The sequence below is a fragment of the Ursus arctos genome, unplaced genomic scaffold (genome assembly GCF_023065955.2).
Source record: "Ursus arctos isolate Adak ecotype North America unplaced genomic scaffold, UrsArc2.0 scaffold_14, whole genome shotgun sequence".
NCBI lineage: Eukaryota > Metazoa > Chordata > Mammalia > Carnivora > Ursidae > Ursus > Ursus arctos.
In genome coordinates this window covers 66,980,227-67,002,710 of record NW_026622808.1, presented here as the reverse complement: position 1 = coordinate 67,002,710, position 22,484 = coordinate 66,980,227, and the positions used below count along the sequence as shown (strand labels likewise).

The 22,484-nt window shown below is 50.2% G+C and overlaps 1 protein-coding gene and 1 long non-coding RNA gene across 10 annotated transcripts in view; one reads left to right on the top strand and one right to left on the bottom strand.

Moving 5' to 3' along the window:
- Window positions 1–22,484, bottom strand: part of LOC113257214 (uncharacterized) — a 66,931-nt gene that overhangs the window by 24,675 nt on the left and 19,772 nt on the right. For 2 of the 4 annotated variants that reach the window (XR_008959135.1, XR_003316878.4), the window contains exons 2-4: window positions 19,996–20,066; window positions 17,961–18,083; window positions 17,255–17,308 (exon numbers count right to left, since the gene is read on the bottom strand). This is a non-coding gene — a long non-coding RNA (uncharacterized LOC113257214). Of the gene's footprint in view, window positions 1–230; window positions 3,224–4,168; window positions 4,747–16,629; window positions 17,309–17,960; window positions 18,084–19,995; window positions 20,067–22,484 lie in introns of those variants that run through there. The other 2 variants (XR_007191784.2, XR_007191785.2) reach the window with 2 other exon arrangements.
- The window catches only part of FGD5 (FYVE, RhoGEF and PH domain containing 5), a 120,682-nt gene that overhangs the window by 89,857 nt on the left and 8,341 nt on the right, over window positions 1–22,484 (top strand). For 4 of the 6 annotated variants that reach the window (XM_026501429.4, XM_026501428.4, XM_057311958.1 and 1 more), the window contains exons 9-18: window positions 1,083–1,133; window positions 1,728–1,786; window positions 7,228–7,299; window positions 8,349–8,417; window positions 12,645–12,728; window positions 13,837–13,916; window positions 16,090–16,189; window positions 16,527–16,664; window positions 17,082–17,211; window positions 17,993–18,123. In XM_026501429.4, the coding sequence (XP_026357214.2) occupies window positions 1,083–1,133; window positions 1,728–1,786; window positions 7,228–7,299; window positions 8,349–8,417; window positions 12,645–12,728; window positions 13,837–13,916; window positions 16,090–16,189; window positions 16,527–16,664; window positions 17,082–17,211; window positions 17,993–18,123 (914 nt within the window). Of the gene's footprint in view, window positions 1–1,082; window positions 1,134–1,694; window positions 1,787–7,227; window positions 7,300–8,348; window positions 8,418–12,644; window positions 12,729–13,836; window positions 13,917–16,089; window positions 16,190–16,526; window positions 16,665–17,081; window positions 17,212–17,992; window positions 18,124–22,484 lie in introns of all 6 variants that reach the window. The other 2 variants (XM_048227156.2, XM_048227155.2) reach the window with 1 other exon arrangement.

Genomic DNA, 22,484 nt, shown 5'->3' with positions numbered 1-22,484 from the left:
GAAAGTCATCCCCTCCCCTATCTCCACCTGCCAGAAACACCACACCTCTGTCCTGAGCTCCAGACTCATTTACCCAGCTGCCTTCCAAATGGACAGACCCCAGGCCTGGGGAACGGCTGTTCCAGTAAGGGAGACAGACACCACACGTCAAGATATACATGTAATTCCACGTAGTGACCAGGGCCATAAGGAAAGTATATTAGAGCCAAGGGACAGAGGATTTCTTCATCTAATTCAACAAATGTTTATTGAGCATCTACTGTGTACCACGCCCTGTGCTAGATGCTAGAGATAGAGCAGTAAATTAAACAGCCAGAACTCTGTGACACTGTGGAGTGTATACTTTAAAAAACTAACAAGTAAATAAAAATATGTCAGTGATAAGAACTCTGAAGAAAATAAAGCAGGTTAAGGGGATGGAGGTCAAAGGGCTCCGAATTAGATACAGCCCTCAGGAAGGACCTCTGAGGAGGTAACACTACATAGAGATCTCAGCCAAGTGAGGACAGGAACCCTATGAAGATCTGGAAGAGGAGAATATCAGGCAGAGGAGGTAGCGAGTGCAAAGGCCCGGGGGTAGTAACAGGCTTGGCATGTTCAAGCACTTGTAAGAAGGCCGGTATTGCCAGAATGAAAGAGCGACATGGAGAGGTAGCTAGAGAGGGCCAGCCCATGTAGAGCTTGTGGGTATAAATGTGTGAAAGGTTTAATATATCACACTCCGCTGTGTTGATGGTCACATGTGTTCCCCCAGTAGGCAGTGTGCTTCTCAGAGACAGGGTTCACCTTGTCTGTGTCCATATCCTGAAGGCATAGCACAGCGCCAGGCACACAGCAAGTGCTCAATAGATACTTGTTGAATGAGTGAGTGACTAGCAGTGGTGGCAGTGATGCTGGTGAGGGTTCAGGGGCCTGTTTTGTTCTAGTGCGGTGGTGTGGCAGGCTAACAGGCATGAGAAGGTGGATACCCCATTCTTCTGGCACTTTTCTTCCAAGTCTGGAGAGGGGGGGGCTCTTGCTGTGGACAGTAAGGCCTGGCCTCCCAGGGGCAAACTGACCCCTGGCTCTTGTTCTCCCTGCAGACTATTTAAACAACCTTTGTCCGGACTCAGCTGAGTACGATAACACACAGGGTAAGTGCAGCATGAACCCGGAGGATGGGGACATGTTCCTCTTTTTAGTCCCTGTCCCCCCAGCTCTGGCGCAAGACATAGCCCCCTCCCTGGCAGCTGGATGTGCAGTGGATAGGAAACCTCTGGGGCTTCTGAGATGATTCCCCCCTCACCTCAAGCACAGGACTCCCCGGGATGGGCTGTCATCCAGTCAAAGGAGAGGGCAGTAATCAGAATTTGGTGATAGGAGGTGGTGCCTGGTCTCAAAAAGTCACTGCAGCGTCCGTTTCCTCCCAATTCTATGTGACTGTCCCTGGATATGACCTACCAGGACAGTCCCTATTATATTCAATTTACAGCCAAGGGAACTAAGGCACAAAGTGGTCAAATCATTGTCAAGGACACTTAGGCGGTAGTAGCAAAACGAGGATTGGGCCTGTGACCTGACCCAGCTGTGGGAAAACTTGGTGCCACCCACAGACAAGCCCCTGCAACTGCGGTGATCCTGGGGAGCGGGTGGGAGAGAGGGGAGGATAGGAAAGACGCGAGGATGGTAGATCCTGGACTGGCCCTCCTCCCCAGGAGGCCTGCTGTCTTCTCTGCTTCCCTCCACAGGTGCACTGACCCTCATCTCCAAAGTCACCGGCCGCGCCAATGACAGCATGGAGCAAGGGGTAAGTCCGTTTCCTGGACTCCTTCTCTGGGGTTCAGGCCTAGGACACCCTGTAGCCTGCCCAGGTCTTCCTTGTGATACTCCACTTCTGGGGGTGCTACAGGCAACCATCTTGCAAAGGCCCTTGGGTTCTGGCCCTGACACCTAGCTGTGTGACCTCAGGTACTGTGTGCTCCTGTCCGGGTCTCTGGTTCACCATTAGAATAGTGAGGGGGGCTACAGACTTGTACAGATCTGGTAAGTAATGTCCTGACTGTGGTCTGAGACCCTCTGCATCAGCATCTGGAATGCCTTGGAAGCTACAAATTCCTAGGCACACCTTAGATCTTCTCAGCCAGAATATCTGGGGGTCAGGTCCTGGGATACACATTTTAACAAGCACCCCAGGTAAATGTTTTGCTCACAAAAGTTTGAAATCACTTGTCCACAAGAATATGTGAGCTCTAAATGCGCACCTGGTTCTGGAGTATGACTCTGTTTGTTGGACACTGATCCAGTATTTACTAGTTTTCTGCCAAGGATGGCCAACTTTATCCGACATCCCAACTCTGTTCAAGTGGCTACCTTGATTACTTGGGTCCCGTATTTTCTGCTCCACTAAAATGTGGCTGGAGCTTTGTGTTGAGAAGGATTCTGAGGCTGAGTCCTAGCCCAGGGGGAAGAGTTTGGTGATCAATTAGTGATGTATTCCATGGGCAGAGGTGGGAGTGATGGTACTATGCATGCCTAGTACTTGCTCAACTCTGCTGTGGCAGATACACAGAACGTCCTTTCAGCGAGTTATCCACTTGTAGAAGGAGAGGGGAGTCACATCGAGTGGACACCTACTGTATGTCAGTCTTGTGTTGGGGACTAGAGATACAGAGTTAAGGCATGAATCCCAGCACAGAGGAAATCACAGCTCATGGAGGAGTAAACATGTGGACATGATAAGCATCATGAGGGAGAGAGAAGATGCCACGTGGTTCAGAGAAGGGAGGCGTCCCTCCCAACTGGGGCTGTGAGAAGAGATGACGTGGGAGGTGCCCCCACAGGGAGGATACATGCCTCAAAAGCAAAGAGAGGAAAGCTGTGCCAGGAGGAGGGGCTGGCCTGGGCAGAGGCATGGAGATGGAGAAGCGTAGGTCACGTCAGAGTTCCAAGAGCCACCCAGCATGGCCAGAAGTGGGAGCAGGGTAGGTGAGGTAGGACAAGAGTTCTGAAGAGATCGTGTTCTGGGTGTGAAAATCAGTACACCAGGCATATCATCATCAGGTTGTCTCCCGTCCTGCTCTGAGGTCCATGAGCTCCTTGCTCTTTGTTGTTTGGCATCCTGTGCGTACAGTAAGATTTCCTTCAGTATAGCCAAAGACAGAGATGCTTTGGCATTCCATGCCCCATCATGACAGAGCAGCAGGTGGGCTGGCTTCTCTGCACCTCGCTTTAGCCAGGGATGCCTCTGTTTCCAAAAAGGAAAACTAGGTCAGGAAGGGCTGTGTCTTCCCTCCCGTAGGTGAGCTCATGTGGGGCAATCTCCTGCAGGAGTTACTGGAGAAGCTGCAGCCAGACCCCCCCACCCTTCTCCCCCAGCTTTCTCGAAGACTGGGGTTAGATGCTGTGCCTGGCACAGGCTGGCTCTTGTCTCTCTAGCTGCCTGGGGACACCACACTGGGCCTGCTCTGCAGTAGCAGCCCCTACTGCACGCTTGCTGGCAATGGGCTAGGACTCTGCCTGGGCCATGGACGGGCGGGTCCAGATAAACCCTATACCAGGGCAGAACTCAGTGGCTTGAGTGGCTACAGGGCAGGCTGGGGCTCTGCCTCTCCCTCCCCATGGCCACTACCCACCTCAGGCCCCATCACTTCCCAAGCCTGCCATTCCATTCAGAGTGATCCTGTTAAAATGTGTCTGATGGTGCTATTCCCCCCATTTTACAAAGCCTTCTATGTCTCTACATTGCATGCAGTACAATCTAGGAAGTACTTATTGGTTGTGAGAACCAGGGCGGTCTTCCTGGAGGCGGCAGTATTCACGTGGGTTTTATGCTCACATCAAACCATTGCCATAACTCCCCACAAAGGTAGCTAAGCTAGAGATATGATTTCTAGGAGGAGCCAGATCCCACCACCCTGAAATGGGGCCCACCTTGTCTGAAATGCCACTAATAAGCTCACTAGGATAAAGTACTGACAGCCAAGCCAAACTATAAAACCATTGAGCAGCCTGTTAACAGAAAACTGTTAGGTGATGGGAGAAGCTTTGAGAAGTGTGACTCTAAGAGCTGAGGCCCAGGTAACCTCTCCCCTGCCGTGACCCTCACATTTTGATGGAGGACAAGGAATAAGTGGGAGCATCGTGGAAGACAGGATGGGAAAGCCTTAGAAGTGGGAGAAGTCATCCTCACCAGCTTTTCAGGAAAGGCTGCGGCAGATTCCTGTGTAGCATCCTGTTCACGGTGACCAAGCCGCCTCTGTTGAGCAGGGGATCGTGCCCGGTGGTCTCCTCTAATCCTCAGGGGAACTATTATCAGCCAGTGTCACAGGCAAGGAACCTGGGGCCTGGAGAGACAAGTCGCTTTGCCCAGGATCACTCAGCTCTCAGCGTGGGAGCCGGGTTTGAACTTGAGCCTTTTTTAGCCACCAGGCCGGACATGCCTGCACACACCACTCACAGGTCCAGACCTGCAGCCTCACACACATTCTTGCGTGAAAACACGTCCACGTGCCCGTCGCGTGGCACCTGCTCCTCTCTCGCGTGACACACACAGATGTACATAGGGACCATTTTCTCTTTCCCACATTTGGGTCTTGTTTTTCCTTCACCCCGCTGTGAGGAATGCCGTGAGATGCCCGCGTGGAGGTTCAGACTTGGCTCCCAGGTTTGTGAGCTCTGGGAACTCCCTCAGGGACTGGTCTCAGGCTGCGTCAGAGCGTGGATGCGCCTCGCTTCTAACTGCACTTACTCAGACCGAGCTCAGGTTCCCTAGAAGAAAGATCCCACGTTGGGTTGCAAGGTCAGGCTTTCGAGGCTTTTGATGAAATTAGCCATTGACTGTCCTCTTCCCATAGCATGAAAGTAAACTGTCTCCCTCCAGAACAGAGTGAGGGGACAGGTGTAAGTCTGGGCTCTCCGATTTTCACTGTCTTTTTTTTAATAGACTTAAAAAAAAAAATTTTATTGAGGTACAATACACGTAACATAAAATTGACCGTCTGAACCAGTTTTAAGTGCACAGTTCATCAGCATTAAGTACATTGACATTATTGTGTGACCATCACCACCATCCACTTTAGAACCTTCTCACTGTCTCCAACTGAAACTGTCCTTATTAAGTGCCCCTCCCCCCAGCCCCTGGCAGCCACCATCCTACTTTCTGAACAGATTTCATTTTTTAGAACAATCATAGTTACTCTAGAGTCCCTGTCTGGTGGTTCTAATATTTGTGTCACCTCTCCTTCTGGTTTTGTTGAATGCTTTATTTCTTGAAGATGAGTTGGGGTTCTTTCTTGCTTTTTGTGTTGGAAGAATTGTGGAGACAGAGAGAGAGACTGTGGAGACTAGGGTAGGACCTACCCCAGAAGTGGGAGTGCCTGCTCTTTGATCAGGCCATTCACGTAAGGGGTGGGAGTTGGGTCAGTCCAGTCCGTAGCTGAGTTGGGTTTGGTTTTGTTATTGCTGTGTCACCTTCAGAGCCCCACAGACTTCACACTCGTCCAGAAGGGGGCTGCTATTATCTGGTACTGTTTGTGGAGCCTGAGATACCAGAGAGTTTTTCTCATTTTCCTTCTCCACCCTCAGCTTTTAGCAATCCCTGCAGCACCGAAGGGGCCTCTTTCCACACGCTTGTCCCTTCTAGAGGTAGACTGCTGTTTCCTGTTATGCAGTGCTATGCTCCTAAGTCTCTGCTCTCCGGGACAAGCCTCAGTCTTAAGCAGGGCCTTCGAGCCAGGCTTTCTCTGCTTTCCTGCCCCTCCTCTGCATGGTAGCCAAACACTGCCTTTTAGCTGTGGCAGGTTTCGGTCAGGTTTCTGCTTAGTATTAGTGCACAATCCTGGGCCCAAGGGGGTACCTCCCCTCTCCTCAGGGAAGACAGCTCTTGCCTCTGCCCTTTCCCCGGGAGCAGTGAGTGGCACTCTGCCTGTCCTCTGGGAGTGGATTTCTTGGCCTCTCCCAGGGGCTGAGGGTTTTGTATAAGAGAGGGGGCTCGGGAAGGGGGCTCGGGAAGGGGGCAGGATTTTATGCCAGCCCCTCAGTGGCAGCCTGCATGCCTTCACCACCAAGGGGGTTCTTTCTGGCCCCCTGCCCTGCCCTTAGTCTTCCTTGTGAGCACCTGCTGGGAACTGCTAGAAAAGACCTTGCAAGCGACTGCAGATGTGCCTCACGTCTGGGGCTCTCTGTTATTCTGAACCGTCCCACCAGCCCACACCTGACCTTTCAGAATCCATTAACATTTTAGAGGCTTGCTTCTCATCCTCTATGCTGGCCGCCTCTTCCTCCCATGTGTTGCAACAGTGCATGTGTCTCACGTCGCTGTGAACGGGCTTGTCAGTCTTTGGGATTCGGGTCCGTTGGTTGCCTTGGGACGTCAGCTCTCCACTAGATGTAGGAGAGTCAGGGCTCTGTAGATTATCCTTTTCTCACTATTAGGCTAGGGACACTGTTTTCTTGCAGAATTCTACATCACGAGTGAAAATGGAACTATTACACATTTCTAATGTGCAGGATTTTATGCCCAAAGCTATGGACAGGGTAAAAGCTTTTTCAAGCCAATTTCCCTACACAAAATTTTCACCTTGTCAATTGACTTGAGAACCTGACCCTCCATAAGGTTCAGGGGGCACCCACCCCATGGGTTAGGCACTTGCCATTTCTAGCATAATGGGGTGCTAGAAGGGAGGCGTGTCACTGCACAGTATGGGTAACCGAGCGAGGGCCAACAGGAGTTCCCAGGTACACTTATTTTTCTTGAGGCAGCACAGATCTGTTTCTTCCCCAGGTGGAACATTTTCTTGATTACCCTCCCTCAGAGGGCCCACCCTGGGCTTCAAGCCCAGAGAGACAGTCTGGTCTTGGGCATGTCTCCTCTGGGTTAGTGACGTCTAGATGCTCCAGGCCTTATGGGGCATACAGATTTAGACTAGCATCCATGGCCTGGAGATATATATGCATATTGGATAGCACAGCAAGGGGAAGGGACTTTCCCCATCACACACAGAAGATGGTGATGCCAGATCCCAGGCCCAGAGGGACTAGCCTGAGTATAGGCAGCCCACATGTCTGGCATCCTGCAGACCCAGGCTCAGGTCCCAATCCTGCCACTGACGGGAGGTCAGATTTTGGGCAAGGCCCTTCTGGGTTCTGTTTTCCTTCTCTGAAGTAGAAGCAATGCCACTCCTAACAGAGGGGATAAGACCCCTTGAAGGGGTCCTGACCATCTCCCCCTCGCTCTGCTCCCACCCATAGGAAAACCTGCAGAAGCTGGTCCACATTGAGCACAGCGTTCGGGGCCAGGGGGATCTCCTCCAGCCAGGAAGGGTGAGTGCCACCGCCGCCATGGGCAGGGACAGAGGGCGGCCTGGTAGGCAGGCGGGTGAGGCTCTGATAAGACCCATTGTTCAGCTGGGCTGGTCCCAGACAGGCCTGGCTGCAGGTGCTGTTTACCCGCGGAGGGAGGGAGGGCAGGGTATGGGCTCTACTGGGCTCACAAGGCCCATGGGCTGCCTCCCCTGGGGTTTTCCACTTTAAGGACCTTTAAAGAAACAGTGCCATTTGGGTTCAGTGTCCCCTGTGGTCCTTTTCACCTCGGAGAAGAAGAGACGCCGAGTATTTTTAGTTTAGCCCAGCACTGCTGGGAAATCAGGAAAACTGTCTCTCAAGAGCCCCAACAAAGCATCTTAAAAATAACATTTTTCAAGAGACAGATTTACCCACTTTTAAGCTTCCAAATGGAAAACATAAAACTCAGCTCAAAAATAGTCAAAAATGTGTTTGTTACCTGCTATGGTCTATGAGGGACAAGAGACAAAGAAATGAGAGGTTGAGCTCAGGATAATTTACTCAAAATTAGCAGGGATCTCACTGGTCTGAGATTCTATAAAATCATACTTAGCGTTTTGGCCCTGGGTCATCAGGTTAGGAAATATTTATTGAACATCGATTTTATTTATTTTTAAGTACCTTTAGACATCTATTTTAAACATCCTCCAGAATTACAGAGCCTGTAGCAACTGTTCCCAGGTCTTCAGCTGTTTAAGCAAACCTTCAGAAGCTCCGTTCTGAAGGTCTCGTCATGGCGGCCGACCAGGGAAAGAGTCCCCGTCTGGATCACTTGCCAGAACAGTGTCTGGGGCTTCGAAAAAGTCAAGGTGGAGTGCTCCTAAGAAGCAGAGCCACCTGTCTGTCCGCAGGGCTGTTTTGGCAAACATGGGCATCTCCCTAAAGCTGGGAATTCACCCGTGAGCTCTTCCCCGGCACTTTGAGAGGCATCAGAACTTAGGGTTCCCACTCAGGGCCTTTGCTCCTCCCTTCCTTAGGATGGCAGCAGGCATCAGCCTGACTCCCCAGGTCTGCTTCTCCCCCCACAGGAGTTTCTGAAGGAGGGGACACTGATGAAGGTAACAGGGAAAAGCAGACGCCCCCGGCACCTGTTCCTGGTAAGTACCTGGCCCCCAGCCCAGCCCCAGGACTGTCAAATTCTGTGCCAGTTTCTGGGGTCATTATTCAGAGACAACTGGAAGGGAGAGGTGGGTGCTGGAACAGAGCCGAATATTTAGGGTGAGGGTCATTCTACAGAGCTGAGCTCTCCAGAGAGCCAAGAGCTTCACCCTTACCAACCACAACACTTCTTGCATTATTTGAGTGATTTTGAATGGAATTTTGCCAAAATTGAACTACCCGTGTCCCCATCTGAAACATCCTAACACTGGGAAGTTGTTACCCTGGAAATAACTGTTCGACTGCCTTACCTAATGCATGAGAAAACTGAGATCCAGAAAGGGAGTGTCCTTGGCTGCATCTCCCAGCAGGTTGGTGGCAGAGGCCCAGAAGGGAACCAGGGTTGTGACCCCAGTCTAGCGCTTTCTCCACTGTGCACAAGACAGAATACAGTGTAACATTTCTGATGCTTTACAGCCACATTCTAGAGTACCAGGGAATGTCCAGGCCTGTCGCTTGGTAACATCAACCTCTGTGGCTGTTGAGCTACAAGCAGCAATTGCCCCAGTCCCACGACTCCAAGTTGTTTTGCTGATTAAGTTCTCCTACCTGCTGTATATAATTTTCTCTCTGTTCTTCACTATTTTAACTTTCATTTTTTTTTATTACTGTCAGTCATGGCTGCCCCAACAGCCTCCTTGCACTTTGTTAGAATTGTGTGCAAAGTCACAGTAAACAGGCTCCAACTGTCTAGGAACCTGTTTCCGATATTTAGTGAGCGCCTCTGGTGTGCTGAGCACTGGAAACAAAGGGATAAAAGCCTCATGCTGTACACTCAACCTTCAGTGTCTAATGTAAATATTGAGTTATGAGAATGGTGTGGACGGAATCTCAGGGCCACGGGAGCAAAGAGGAAGAGCAAAGAGAGTCGGGGGGAGACAGTCCTTTATTCCATGTTAGTCTAAAAATTTGAGAACTCTTTGTATTGAGAAGAAATCATACCCTTGACTTTAGGGATATCTGTGTGGTCATGAGTCAGAGTGAGCAGGTTAGATCCGAACCCAACACTTAGCCCCTCTGTAACCCATAGACAAGTCACAGACATGTTTGAGCCCCCGGCTTCCTGGGAGGAAAGTAGAAATACCGGGTGGTTTGGGGAATTAAATGAGTTCATAGAAGCAGCTTATTTGGTAACTTCGGTTACCAAAATTTGGTGTCTTCCCTTCCCTCTGACAATTGCCCCATGGGACACAGGTCCTCCCTCTGCACCAGCACAGCCCTGGGGACAGTTGGAGCCCACGACCGTGTCCTCTGAGTCTTTTCTTCTCAGGATGAGAAAGGGAGGTCCGGGATGGTGATAAAGGAGCATGAACTTTGGAGTCAGATAGACTAGATTCATATCCCAGTTCTGACACTTACTGGCTCTAGGCCCATGGGACCCCTGTCACTGCCCTTCTCTTTACACCGGGGTAATAGTCCCTCCTGCCAATGAAGGAGGGGAGTGAAGCAGCAGCTGGAATAGACGGAGCTCCGTGCTGGTCCCCTAGCCATTCCCCCTCTGGCCACCTCCTCTGGCCAGGCTCCACCTGTGCTTATGCCTCTCACAGGGACTTTGACTGTCAGGGAAGACACAGTGTCAGGATCTTCCGAGTCTGTCCTTCTCCCCTCCCTCTCCTCCTACCCCTTTCCTGCTCCTTCTCTCCCTCTTCCCTCCCTCACATGTCTTCTAGCATCTAACTGGCCCTTCATCATAGCCTCCCCCTCATGCATCTCGATGCTAGGCCTCGGTCTGTCTTATTCCCTTGTTATTGTTAGGCCATAGGTCCCTGCAGGCTGAACCTGGGTCCCAGTCTTTGCTGTCTTAGCACCTTCATAAATAGATGGGAGGATGATAGACAGGTTCTTGAGCCAGGAAGAGCCATGATGAACTCACTTAAGAATTTTTCTTCCTCATAAGGTGCCAGTTTCATAAAATAATTCTAACTGTAGAACAAAGTCAGGACATCTGCCCACCAATGCACAGAGGTTTTGGTAATGCTACAGAGAGGTTCCCACCATGGCCCCAGGCAGTAGGTGGGGCTCCCCACTGGTGGCTCATTATTGTGAGAGATTCCCCTTTACTCCTCTGTCTTCCTCCAAATCAGGCTGTAAAACACGCGCTTTGAAGAGGAAAGGAGAACTATGGGCAGTGGGAGGCAGCCTAGTCCTGACCACTCATAAAACCCCAGGGTGCTAATGGCAGTTGCCATGGCAGCAGGTACTTGAGGGGCAGCCACACAAAGGCTGGGACTGCTCTGATGAGTGACATAAGCCAGTTCCCCGGGGGGGCGGGCTTATGAGCAAGGCTCTGTGCCCAGGTTTGGCTACTGTCCCCAGATGGGGCCCGGACTCACTGTGTGGCCACCCCCAACACACCACACCTGAACACAGTGGAGGCACATTCATTTACTTATGACAGTGCCTCTGCCATTTACAAGCTTTGTAGCCTTGGGCAGGTTGTCAAGGCTCTCTGTGCCTCAGTTTCTCCCTCTGTGAAATGAGGATAATGGTAGAGCCTGGGGTGGTTGGGGGCTGAATTGAGATCAGGGCACTTAGCTCAGCACCTGGCACAGAGTGAGTCTTGTCATTATTAGAAGGACAGAGCTGGAAGGGGCTTTGAAAGTTCCTCTGACCTGGGGGTCAGCCTGCCACCTGTTTTTGTTAATAAAGGTCTGTTGGAACACAGTCTCATGCATTTGTTCATGGTTGGTCTGTGAATGCTTTTGTACCACAATGACTGAGTTGAATAGTTGTGACAGAGACTCTATGACCCATAAAGACTTGAATATTTACTATCTAGCCCTTTCTTAAAAAGTTTGCTGGCCCCTGGTCTCCTCCAACTCTGGTTAGAGACAGTGATGTCCAGAGAGAGGCAGGGTTTGCTGGAGCTCACCCAGCAGCTCTGGGTCTAGGCCAGGTCTCCCGCACTGCTCTGGTTGCGATGTTGGGATCCTACGAGCTGGTGGCAGGAAGCCTCGTCTGTCTATTCTCTTCCCTCAGCAGACTCTCTGTGGGGGGAAGAAACACTAATCCTGAGTTCTTGCTCTGTTTCAGCCCCTTAGATGCCTTGTCCTGTTCAGTCCTCACAGCACCTCTAGTTTATACTGGCTCCCACGTATGGTGGGCTCAGTGGGGACCATTCTTTCTCAGCATCCATAATGAGGTAGGGGTGGCAGTGCCCCCCTGCTTTGCAGGGAGGAAGCTGAGGCTCAGAGAGGGAGCCAGCTTGTCCACAGTTGCACAGCTGCTACGGAGCAGGGTGAGGATTGCCATTGTCTTTTCAAACTGTAAACCTTTTAGCCAAACAGAAACACGCTCCCCTATGGAGGTGAGGTGACTTTCACTATATTTCCTCCAGTCTGCCCTGGATGGGGGCAAAGAGCTTCAGTTGTTCATTCAACAAATATTGAGTACCTCCCATGGTCATTGGAGATACACCAGTGACCAGGACCCACCAGCTCCCTGTCCTCAAGGAGCTTCTTCCCTCCCCCTCCCTTAACTATACTTTATGACAGCTTCATTTGTAGAGTAAAATATATCAATTTTAAGTGTACGTATCTGCATATTGACTAGTGTGTGTCGTTGTGTAACCGCCATCTGGGTCAAGATAGAGAATATTTCTAGATCACCCGCGCAAAAGTTTCTCTGTGCCCCTTAGCACTCACTTCCCCATCCCCTGCCCCCAGCAACCCCTGGCCTAATTTCCATCACTGCAGATTAGTTTTGCCTGATCTGGAGCTTCATATACATGTTATGAAGCAGTGTGTACCCGTGTGTCTGACTTCTTTCACTTAGCATGTTTCTGAGGTTCATCCATGCTAAGATGTGGACCATCAGTTCCTTTCGGTTGCTCTGTAGTTCTCCACAGTATGGATGTACCATAGTTCATTTATCCATCCACCTCTTGATGAGACATTTGGGGTGTTTCCACTGTTTGGCTGTTATGAATAAAGCCTCCGTGAACATTCCTGTACTTGACTTTTTGTGGACATCTTCATTTATTCCTCTTAACTATCGAACTGGAGTGAAATTTCAGGGAAGGGACTCATGTGTTTGCCCAGAGCAGTTTTGCTCTCCTGTGAGGGTCACTGAGGAATGCAAGGTGCCTCTACTCTCTAGAGCTCAGTGACCCTCCAGGACAGACACCGACACAGCCTGCACGTCTGATGGGGTTTCCTTCTCCCCAGATGAGCGATGTGCTCCTGTACACGTATCCCCAGAAGGATGGGAAATACCGGCTGAAGAACACATTGCCCGTGGCCAGCATGAAGGTAAATGCCTGGTGCCAGGCACCTGGGGGGGGGGGCGTAGAGGGACCTCAGGGGAAGAAAGATAGTATTACCACTTGTAGGAGCTCAGAGACCAGCAGAAAGAGGCAGCCCCAAGGAAACAGTGTTACATGTGGGTTATAGCAGGATTGTGCTGTAGTAGTCCAGGGAGAGGGGAGAGGGAAGGAGGACTTCCTGGAGGAGGGGAGCTGAATCATTTAAAGTAGATAATACTTGGACAGATGGGGAAGGGGAAAGGGAAGGGCATCCTAAAAAGAGGAAAACACATAAGGAAACATTTGGAAGGAGGAAATAAGTGGGTGTTCAGTAAAGTTTTTTAAACTGTGGTAAAATATACATAACATAAATTTACCATTTTAACCATTTTTAAGTATACAGTTCAGCGACATTACATATATTCACACTGTTGTGCAACCATCACCACCATTCATTTCTAGAACTCTTTTATCATCCCCAGATGAAACTACAGCCCTGTTCCTAACTCCCCATTCCTCCAGCCCCTGGCATCTACCATTCTACTTTTTGTCTCTAGGAATTTGTTCTAGATAGTTCATGTAAGTAGAAACATACAGTATTTGTCTTTTTGTGACTGGCCTATTTCAGTTAGCAGGATGTCCCCAGGGTACATCCATGTTGCAACCTGTGTCAGAATGTCCTTCCTTTTTATGGCTTAATGATATTCCATTGTACACATAGACCACATTTTGTTTTTCCATTCGTTCATGGATGGACACTTGAGTTCCTTTCAGCTTTTGGCTACTATGAATAATGCTGCTATGAACATGGTGTACAAGTATCTCTTAGAGAGCCTGCTTTCAGTCCTTTAGGGTACATACCCACCCTCCTAGGGGTGGGCAGGTGCTCACCGAGTTGGAGGCTGTACTCCCCCATACACACACACACACACACACACACACACACACAGAGAGAGAGAGAGAGAGAGAGAGCAGCTACCACCAAATGAAGGTTTACCCTTTGCAGATGAGGAAACTCAGGCTCAGAGAGGGACGGTGTGAGGACCAGAAGAAGAGTCGGGTCTGTGGTTACCCCTCCCTGCCCCCACCCTGACAGTCTGCTGTTGGTTTTCCAGGTCAGTCGCCCTGTGATGGAGAAAGTGCCCTATGCTCTAAAGCTCGAGACTTCCCAGTCCTGCCTGACTCTGTCTGCGAGGTATGGGGAGGTGGGCAGAGGGAGGGTCTGGGGGATAGAGGGGCAGGATTTTACAGGTGTTAAAGGTTGGAATAACCAGCTGGTTGTGTCATTTCTATTTTGGTGTTATTTTGAGTCAAGGGACTTATTTTCTAGAGCCTGTCATTTAAATATAACAATAACAATATCTCATGTTTGTAAAAGTCTACAGATTATTGGGTCTTTACAGCAATGCAAGAAGTTAAGGCGAGTAAAAATGCATTGTGCACTTTAGTTCATAAAGTGGTCTCCTTTTAGGCTTTTACATCCGGAGAGTGAGAGAAAAACATAAAGAGTGAGCATTCATCATTTGCCTTTCCCTGGTATGGGGGTGTGGCCTCTCTATCAGAAGCGTCTGTGTTTTCTCCAGGCCTTTGGCTACCCGGGGATCCCACCTCACTCACTCTAGGCAGCAAAAGAGCTTCCCCTTCTCCCTCTTTCAGGGCAAGGCCAGCTCGAGCTCTCAGGGCTCAAAACCAGGGAGATGTGGCCCCTGCTGGGGCCACTGTGGGCACGTGGGGGCCGGGACAGGGTCCGCAAGGCATGGGTGTCTCCCCTCTCAGCTAGTGCATGACCCTGGGGGTGGCAGCAGTGCCCTCTGTGTGTGTGTGTGGGGGGGGTGGTGCCAGGTGCGGCACAGGGTGCACACACACTGATACTCACATTCTCATGCCATTGTATTTTCTCATCCAGCGTTTATTAGCCACTCCTCAGGGCCAGGTCCTGTGCCTCGGACACAAGAGTTAAACCTCGCTGTGCTCAGGGGAAGCCTGCATTAAGCGCAGGAGAGTTATGTATTGGTCATGATACACAGCATAACTGCTGTGATAGTTAAAAGTGTTGATGACAACAGTAATATGCATTGGACATCTGCTGGGTCTCAGGCACCTCCTCTGACCCCATTGCCACCCTTGGATGTGAGGCTTGAGACTTCTCCCATCATGGGGAGTTGAGGCCTAGAGAGGAGTCACATGGCCATGTGTGGAGGGATAGGGCTCAAATGTAGGACTGTGTGACCCGGAGCTCTTATCCACTACTATCTACTGCCCAAGTGGGTAGAAGAAAAAATTCCAAGGAGTGACCATCCACTGGGGAAGTGAGGGAAGGTTTCATGGAGGAGGTGATGCCTGGATGGGGTTCCATGGCATCTTTTCTCCTCATCTCTAGGTACAGTCAGGGGCCTGAGAAGGCCCAGGGTATGGTTTCTATTTGTCCAGCTGTGAGGTGTGGGTGGTGACAGGCCACATGCAACCCTTCAGGTGAGGCTGCCCATCTCTGCTAGGCAGAGATGCCCTCTGGCCAGAGGCCTCAAGGAGCCACTGTCACTGACGGGCTGGTCACCTTCCTACATGCCCAGATACTTCATGCTGAAGCTTCCAGGAGACAGGGGGACCCATACATTTCCCTTCAGGGACATGGCATCTGGTTGACCATTCTCTCCCACCCCCACCTCCCTCCCAGGCCGACCTGGTCCCTTCTCCTGACTTTCCTGGGGCAGGCCACACTCTTATGCAGGGTGGGAGCGACACCTAGTGGGCCCTAGGAGAATTTTCACCCTGCTGCCTCTTGGGACTGTGCTCACCACTCAGAAACCCCTGCAGGGCAGGGTGCAGAATGGGGATTTGGGAAGTCAACTCATTGGGTGAGGGAGTGTCTGGGAAACTATGTGGGAAAATGAGGAGGAAGATGGGGAGACAGGCTTGTTGCACTTTTCCATCTTTGCCTACCCCTCTCCTCCCCTCGTACGCAGCCCTCTGCACCCTGCCCCCCTGTCCCTCCTAAGGGTGGGACCCTCTGCATCTCCCTAATGCCCTGTGCTTCTGCACAGTGCTTTGACATTAACAAACCCACGTGTCATTTCTTCCCCACAGCAGCTCTGGGAGTTAGAGGGATAGTGTTGACAGTCCCGTGTTGCAGGGAAAGAAGCAGGCCCAGAGGACAGCTACCTTGCCCTGGCTGCCCTGCTAGTAGATGGAGGTGCCGAGGTACAATCCTAGGCTGGTCTGGCAGACAGCCGGTGCTTGGTGGGATCTGAGACACCACCAGGGGAGAGGCACAGCCAGGGGAAAGGTGGGGGACTTGATCTACACTGAGGAGCAGAGGCCGAGCTGCCGTGCATGCTGCATGCCTTGCTCACGCCACTTCGTGCCCACAGCTCCTGTGCGGAGCGGGACGAGTGGCACAGCTGTCTGAGCAGAGCCCTCCCTGAGGATTACAAGGCCCAGGCTCTGGCTGCCTTTCACCACAGTGTGGAGGTGAGTGGGGGCCCTGAGACCCACCTGACATCAGCCTCACAGCCCGGGGTTTCCCAGGGCACCCACACACCCAGAAGGACTCTCAGCTCCTCCTTTCGGGCTCCTCCTCCCACCCCTTCCACCACCTCCCCCATGGCGGGGCAGTCACTGTGCAGCCCAAGTACAGCACCTCCGGACGGCTCTGTTTCTGACCCAAGGTTAGCATCCTGGAGGATGCAGTGGGGTGGAGGGTGTTGTGGAATTAGAACCCACCCACACGTACACACCCTGTACAGGAAAGAGGGCACCCATCTAGCTATCTCCTGACCACACTGCTCACCCCACCCCGTTGCTCCAGATACGGGAGAGGCTGGGGGTCAGCCTGGGGGAGAGGCCCCCCACTCTGGTGCCTGTCACACATGTTATGATGTGCATGAACTGTGGCTGCGACTTCTCCCTCACTCTGAGACGTCATCACTGCCATGCCTGTGGCAAGGTGAGTCACCTCATCTGGGTGAGTGTGAACATAGAGTCATGTGGGGTGGGGAGTCAGGGGCACCCAGCAGTTGCTATTGGGCCCAGGGCAGAGTGTTTTCACACTAACCCTGTGAGGTAGGGATTGTCAAGCCCCATTTTACTGATAGCCTCAAACCAAAAGAAAATCATAGCACATGCAGTTACTGCCTTTGGAGAAAAAGTATCGTGTCCTGGTTAAGGGCTCGTCAGAAGAACTGATAGACACTTGCACAGAAATTCTCTGTCTCCGTGATAGAAAAGCAGGGGGACTTGGCACAGAACAGTCCTTGGAGAAGTGGGGGGTGAGTCAGCAGAGGGGAGAGGGTGCTGGCCCTCTGCACATGCACATGCAGAGGACGACAGCCATTCCAACGTGTGTCCCCGACTGGGCTTGCAGATTGTGTGCCGGAACTGTTCAAGAAACAAATACCCTCTGAAGTACCTCAAGGACCGGATGGCCAAGGTCTGTGATGGCTGCTATGGGGAGCTGAAGAAGAGGGGCGGGGATGTCCCAGGCCTGATGAGAGGTAACCTGGGGACCACTGTTCTTCTGGGTGGCTTTTCACTGACCTGTGGTTGGTGCCTGGAATCACTTTCCTGGGGAGGCTCAGAACAAAAGCAGCCCTAGAGGAAGAAATAGGGGTTTAAACTCATATCTGGGGCACCATTTCCCAAAATGTTAGCTCCATGGGAAATGGATAGACAATCCCAGAAGAAGGGCCTGTGGGCAGCTAAGCTTGGGAAATGCTGGGTCAGTGCCTCTCTGTGAAGGGGGCGGCAGGCATGGTGCTTCAGGTTTACTTTGCCATAGTGACCCTCTCTCTTTTTGAAAATGTTCTGTAGACTTCTGTTCTGTGGGACCTTTACAGGATAAGGATTTTGAGACAGATAGCAGGGGAGTTGTGGATCAGGGGAGGGCTGAGGGCTCCTTGAGTGATAAAGGAGCCTGAGGAAGCCAAGCTGGTCCCTGAGAGACTGTGCTCAGGGTACAAGCTGCTTGGGTCAGAGGGACAACAAGTGTATCCTGGGTCTAAAACCGAAGATTTCTCCTCCCTGGGGCCACCTGAGGTGAAGAAGGGATAGCCAGCACCCAGGAAAAGCCTTCCTTCTTGGCCCCTGTGGCCTTTGTGTCACTAGAGGGAGTGTGCCTGTCTTTCTGGTCACACCTAATCCCCATCATGAGGCTGATTCCCATCTTGGGAAGGACCCAGAGCTCTAATTTTACAGGAATTGGCATTCCAAAGCAAGACGCGTGCCTGTCCATGTGGACACTCACCTCCTTTCCCCTGTGGCTTGTCTTGGTTACAGAGCGGCCCGTGAGCATGAGCTTCCCCCTGTCCTCCCCCCGCTTCTCGAGCAGTGCCTTCTCATCCGTCTTCCACAGCATCAACCCCTCGACCTTCAAGAAACAGAAGAAAGTCCCTTCAGCCCTGACTGAGGTAAGGCAGGTGGACTGCCTGTGTAGGAGGCAAGGGTTTTAGAAGTTTCATGGTCCTCCATGGTGGGCAGGCTCAGACCACCCCTCCCTCCCCAGCCTGGCTGAGCTCTTCAGGACAAAGAGAATTCCCAGTGGGAGACAGTCTAGTGACAAGGACTGACTCACCACTAACAAGGGCCTGTCTCTTGGGCATGACTGATACGATACCTACTTGGTGGCAGAAGGCAGGACCTGAAATGTAGGTGGTGTTAGAAGTCTTTCCCATCCCTCTCTCCCCTCCAAGTCTTTCTTTTTGTCTCCTTACTTTCTCTCCTGTCCCATGGCCTAGACCTGGTCCCCAAGGGTAGTGCAGCGATCACGGGGGTTCTTCTGACTGAAATAGCCACGGTCCTGGCTCACCCCCCCTTAGCAGGCCCTCGGAGCTGCGCTGTCCGCTCAGCCTGCGGGCCCCAAATGGCCTCAGGTCCTGAGCCTCCTGGAGGGTGTAGGACTGTCTGCAGGAAGCCTCAGAATTGCTTAAACTCAAGTCCATCCTGGAAGGAGGGCCAGATGATATGTCTGTATTCTGGTCACAACCACAAACAAATATGTGCCCGTGAATATACAAGCTGTCAAAAGAAGTGTGACCAGCTGTTTCCAAGTTTTTGCATTAATATTCGTTATTGAGTAGCAGGTGGCAAGGGTTTAAAAGAGAGTTAGCGTATGGAAACTTTAAAGGGGTGCAGTTCTCATTCACTTAATTCCGTTGCATATTAAAAATCTTGGGAATAACAGATATATGGTAAAAAAATTTTTTTTCAAAACAGCACAAAAGAATACTGATAAAACATGAGTTTCTCTCCCTCCCCAAACTCCTCCAGCCCCACCTACCCCCAGAGGTAGCCACCATCAAGTTTCTTATGGATCCTTTTGTGTGTGTGTGTGTGTGCTGAAAAGACAACAAGTTGTGCTGACTCTTCTGTACACTTTTCACACGAAATTTCTCTTAGCTATCCTTCCACATTTCCTCAGACACACAAATCTCATGCTTTTTACGTTGTATGGTTGCAGCGCCATTTATTTAATTAGTCCCTTCGCACCAATGGAGAAAAGAGCACCTTTTCACTTTTGCTGGGGTGGTCGCTTACAGAACCTGAATGTTCCATGGGCACAGAGTTTGAGAACCGCTGCTCTTAGCCTTCTAGAATCCAGCTGTCTCTGATGCTGGTGTCCTAGCTAGCCCTTTGGTAATTCTTGCTCAAAGTGACAACCTTTTTATTAGCCAGCAAAGACTGCCCTTAGTGGGATTTGCAGCAGCCCCAGGAGAAATGTGCCCCACCCTGTCACCCACTGCCCTGTCTCCTTTCCCCAGGAGCTCCACCTTAGCGGTAAGCCCTGCTCCCCCATGAGGAAGTCTGCAGAAATGCTGCCTCCCTCAGCATCTGCCAGAAAGGGAGGTCAGAATTGGTTTCCCCCAACATACTCTGTCCACTCTGCCTTTCTCACTCTGCGAGCTGCCCTGGCAGGGCAAGTGCAGGGAGAGAAAGCCAGTGTCTGGTGCTGGGAGTCCTGGAACCTGTGGCGGAGGCAGGCTCCTTTCCTGGTACTTCTTAAAACAGCCCAGGCTGGGCACCAGGGTGGCTCAGTCGGTTGAGCGTCTGCCTTCTGCTCAGGTCATGGTCTTGGGGTCCTGGGATCAAGCCCCACGTCAGTCCCTGCTCGGTGGGGAATCTACTTCTCCTTCTCCCTCTGCCCCTTCCCCCACTCATTCTCGCTCTCTCTCATGAATAAATAAAATCTTTTAAAAAAAAATCCCAGGCTGGTGGTGGCCTCCTTTCCCTGCAAAGAAGTTCATTGACATTAGGAGTATTTGCCAAGAGATCCAAGTTCTTACCCTCTCTCCAACTAAGTAGGGATTTGACCTTCAGTAGATAGCGCCATGCCTCCAGGCCTCAGTTTCCCCATCTGTAAAATGGGAAAGTCAGATAAAATTATTTCCAAACCTGGCCTTCTTGCTCTGATAGTAAGATTAGAATTTATGACCGGTTCCGCGGGTCAGGCACCATACCTGTCAGGCACCTGTCTTATGTCATTTAATTCCAATTTTGCTAGTAGGGAAACTAAGACTTAGAAGAAGTAAATTGCCCATATTGCCCATCAAATAACTGGGAGAACCTGGGCTGGAACCACAGACTGGTATTGCTCTAAACATGTGTTGGGTTCTGAACCCCCACATAAAGACTGTGCAACAGACAAATACTACTTCTAGTAACAACGGAAATTAAAACTCCCCATTAGGAAGAAGATTATAAAACCTTTTAAGTAAATATTACAAAGAGGATCCGTCCTTAACTACAAGAGATGAGCTTAAAAGTGTAAGAATCAGGGACGCCTAGGTAGCTCAGTCAGCTGAGCGTCTCACTCGTGGTTTCGGCTCAGGTCACAATCTCAGGGTCATGAGATCGAGTCCCACATCGAGCCCCCATCAGGCTCCACACTCAGTGCAGAGTCTGCTTGAGATTCTGTCTCCCTCTGCCCCTCCCCCCCACTTGTGTTTATGCATGTTCTCTCTCTCCAAAATAAATAAGATCTTTAAAAAATTTTTTAAAAATGTAAGAATCTAATTTATTTTTTTGAGTGTGTATGTGTGGGTTTTTTAATTTTTCAAGGTTTTGTTTAAATTCCAGTTAGTTAACAGTGTTTATTAGTTTCAGGTGTACAATATAGTGATTCAGCACTTCCATACACCACCTGGTGCTCATAGCAACAAGTGCCCTCCTTAATCCCCATCACCTATTCCACCCGTCCCCCCACCCCTCCCCTCTGCTAACCATCGGTGTGTTCTCTGTAGTTAAGAGTCTGTTTCTTGGTTTGCTCCATCTCTTTTTTTTCTTCCCTTTGCTCATTTGTTTTGTTTCTTAAACTCCACATATGAGTGAAATAATATGGTGTTTTTCTTTCTCTGACCGACTTATTTCACTTAGCATAGTTCTCTCCAGCTCCATCCATGTCATTGCAAGTGACAAGATTTCATTCTTTTTCATGGCTGAGTAAAATTCCACCATATGTATTTACTACTTCTATATCCATTCATCGATTGGTGGACACCTGGGCTGCTTCCATATCTTGGCTGTTGTCGGTAATGCTGCTATAAACATCGGGGTGTGTGTATCCCTGTGAATTAGTGTTTTAGTATTCTTTGGGTAAGTACCCAGTATTGTGATTGCTAGATCTAGATAGTTATTTTAACTTTTTTTTTTTTTTAAGATTTTATTTATTTATTCGACAGAGATAGAGACAGCCAGCGAGAGAGGGAACACAAGCAGGGGGAGTGGGAGAGGAAGAAGCAGGCTCCCAGTGGAGGAGCCTGATGTGGGGCTGGATCCCATAACGCCGGGATCACGCCCTGAGCCGAAGGCAGACGCCCAACCGCTGTGCCACCCAGGCGCCCCTAGATAGTTATTTTAACTTTTTGAGGAAACCTCCATACTGTTCTCCAGAGTGGCTGCACCAGTTTGCATTCCCAACAACAGTACAAAAGGGTTCCCCTTTCTCCACATCCTCACCAACACCTATTTTTTCTTGTGTTGTTGATTTTCGCCGTTCTGACAGGTGTGAGGTAATATCTCATTGTAGTTTTGATTTTCATTTCCCTGATGATCAGTGATGCTGAGCATCTGTTCATGTGTCTGTTGGCCATCTGCGTGTCTTCTTTGGAGAAATATCTGTTCAAGTTTTCTGCCCACTTTTTAATTAGATGATTTGGGCTTTGGGTGTTGAGTTTTATAAGTGCTTTATGTATTTTGTATACTAACCGCTCATCAGATATGTCATTGGCAATTGTTTTTTTCATTCCAAAGGTTGCTTTTTAGTTTTGTTGATTGTTTCCTTTGCTGTTCAGAAGCTTTTTATTTTGATGAAGTCCCAGTAGTTTATTTTTTGCATTTGTTTCCCTTGCCTCAGGAGACGTATCTAGAAAGAAGTTGCTACAGCTGATGTCAGAGAGGCGACTGCCTGTGTTCTCCTCTGGGATTTTTATGGTTTCAGGTGTCGCATTTAGGTCTTTCATCCATTTTGAATTTATTTTTCTGTATGGTGTAAGAAAGTGGTCCAGTTTCATTCTTTTGCATGTTGTTTTCCATCTCTCCCAATACCATTTGTTGAAGAGACAGTCTTTTCCTATTGGATATTCTTTCCTGCTTTGTCCAAGATTACTTGACCATATAGTTGTGGGTCCATTTCTGGGTTTTCTGTTCTGTTCCATTGAGCTCTGTATCTGTTTTGTGCCAGTACCATACTGTTTTAATGACTACAGCTTTGTTATATAACTTGACGTCCAGAATTGTGATGCCTCCAGCTTTGCTTTTCCTTTTCAAGGTTGCT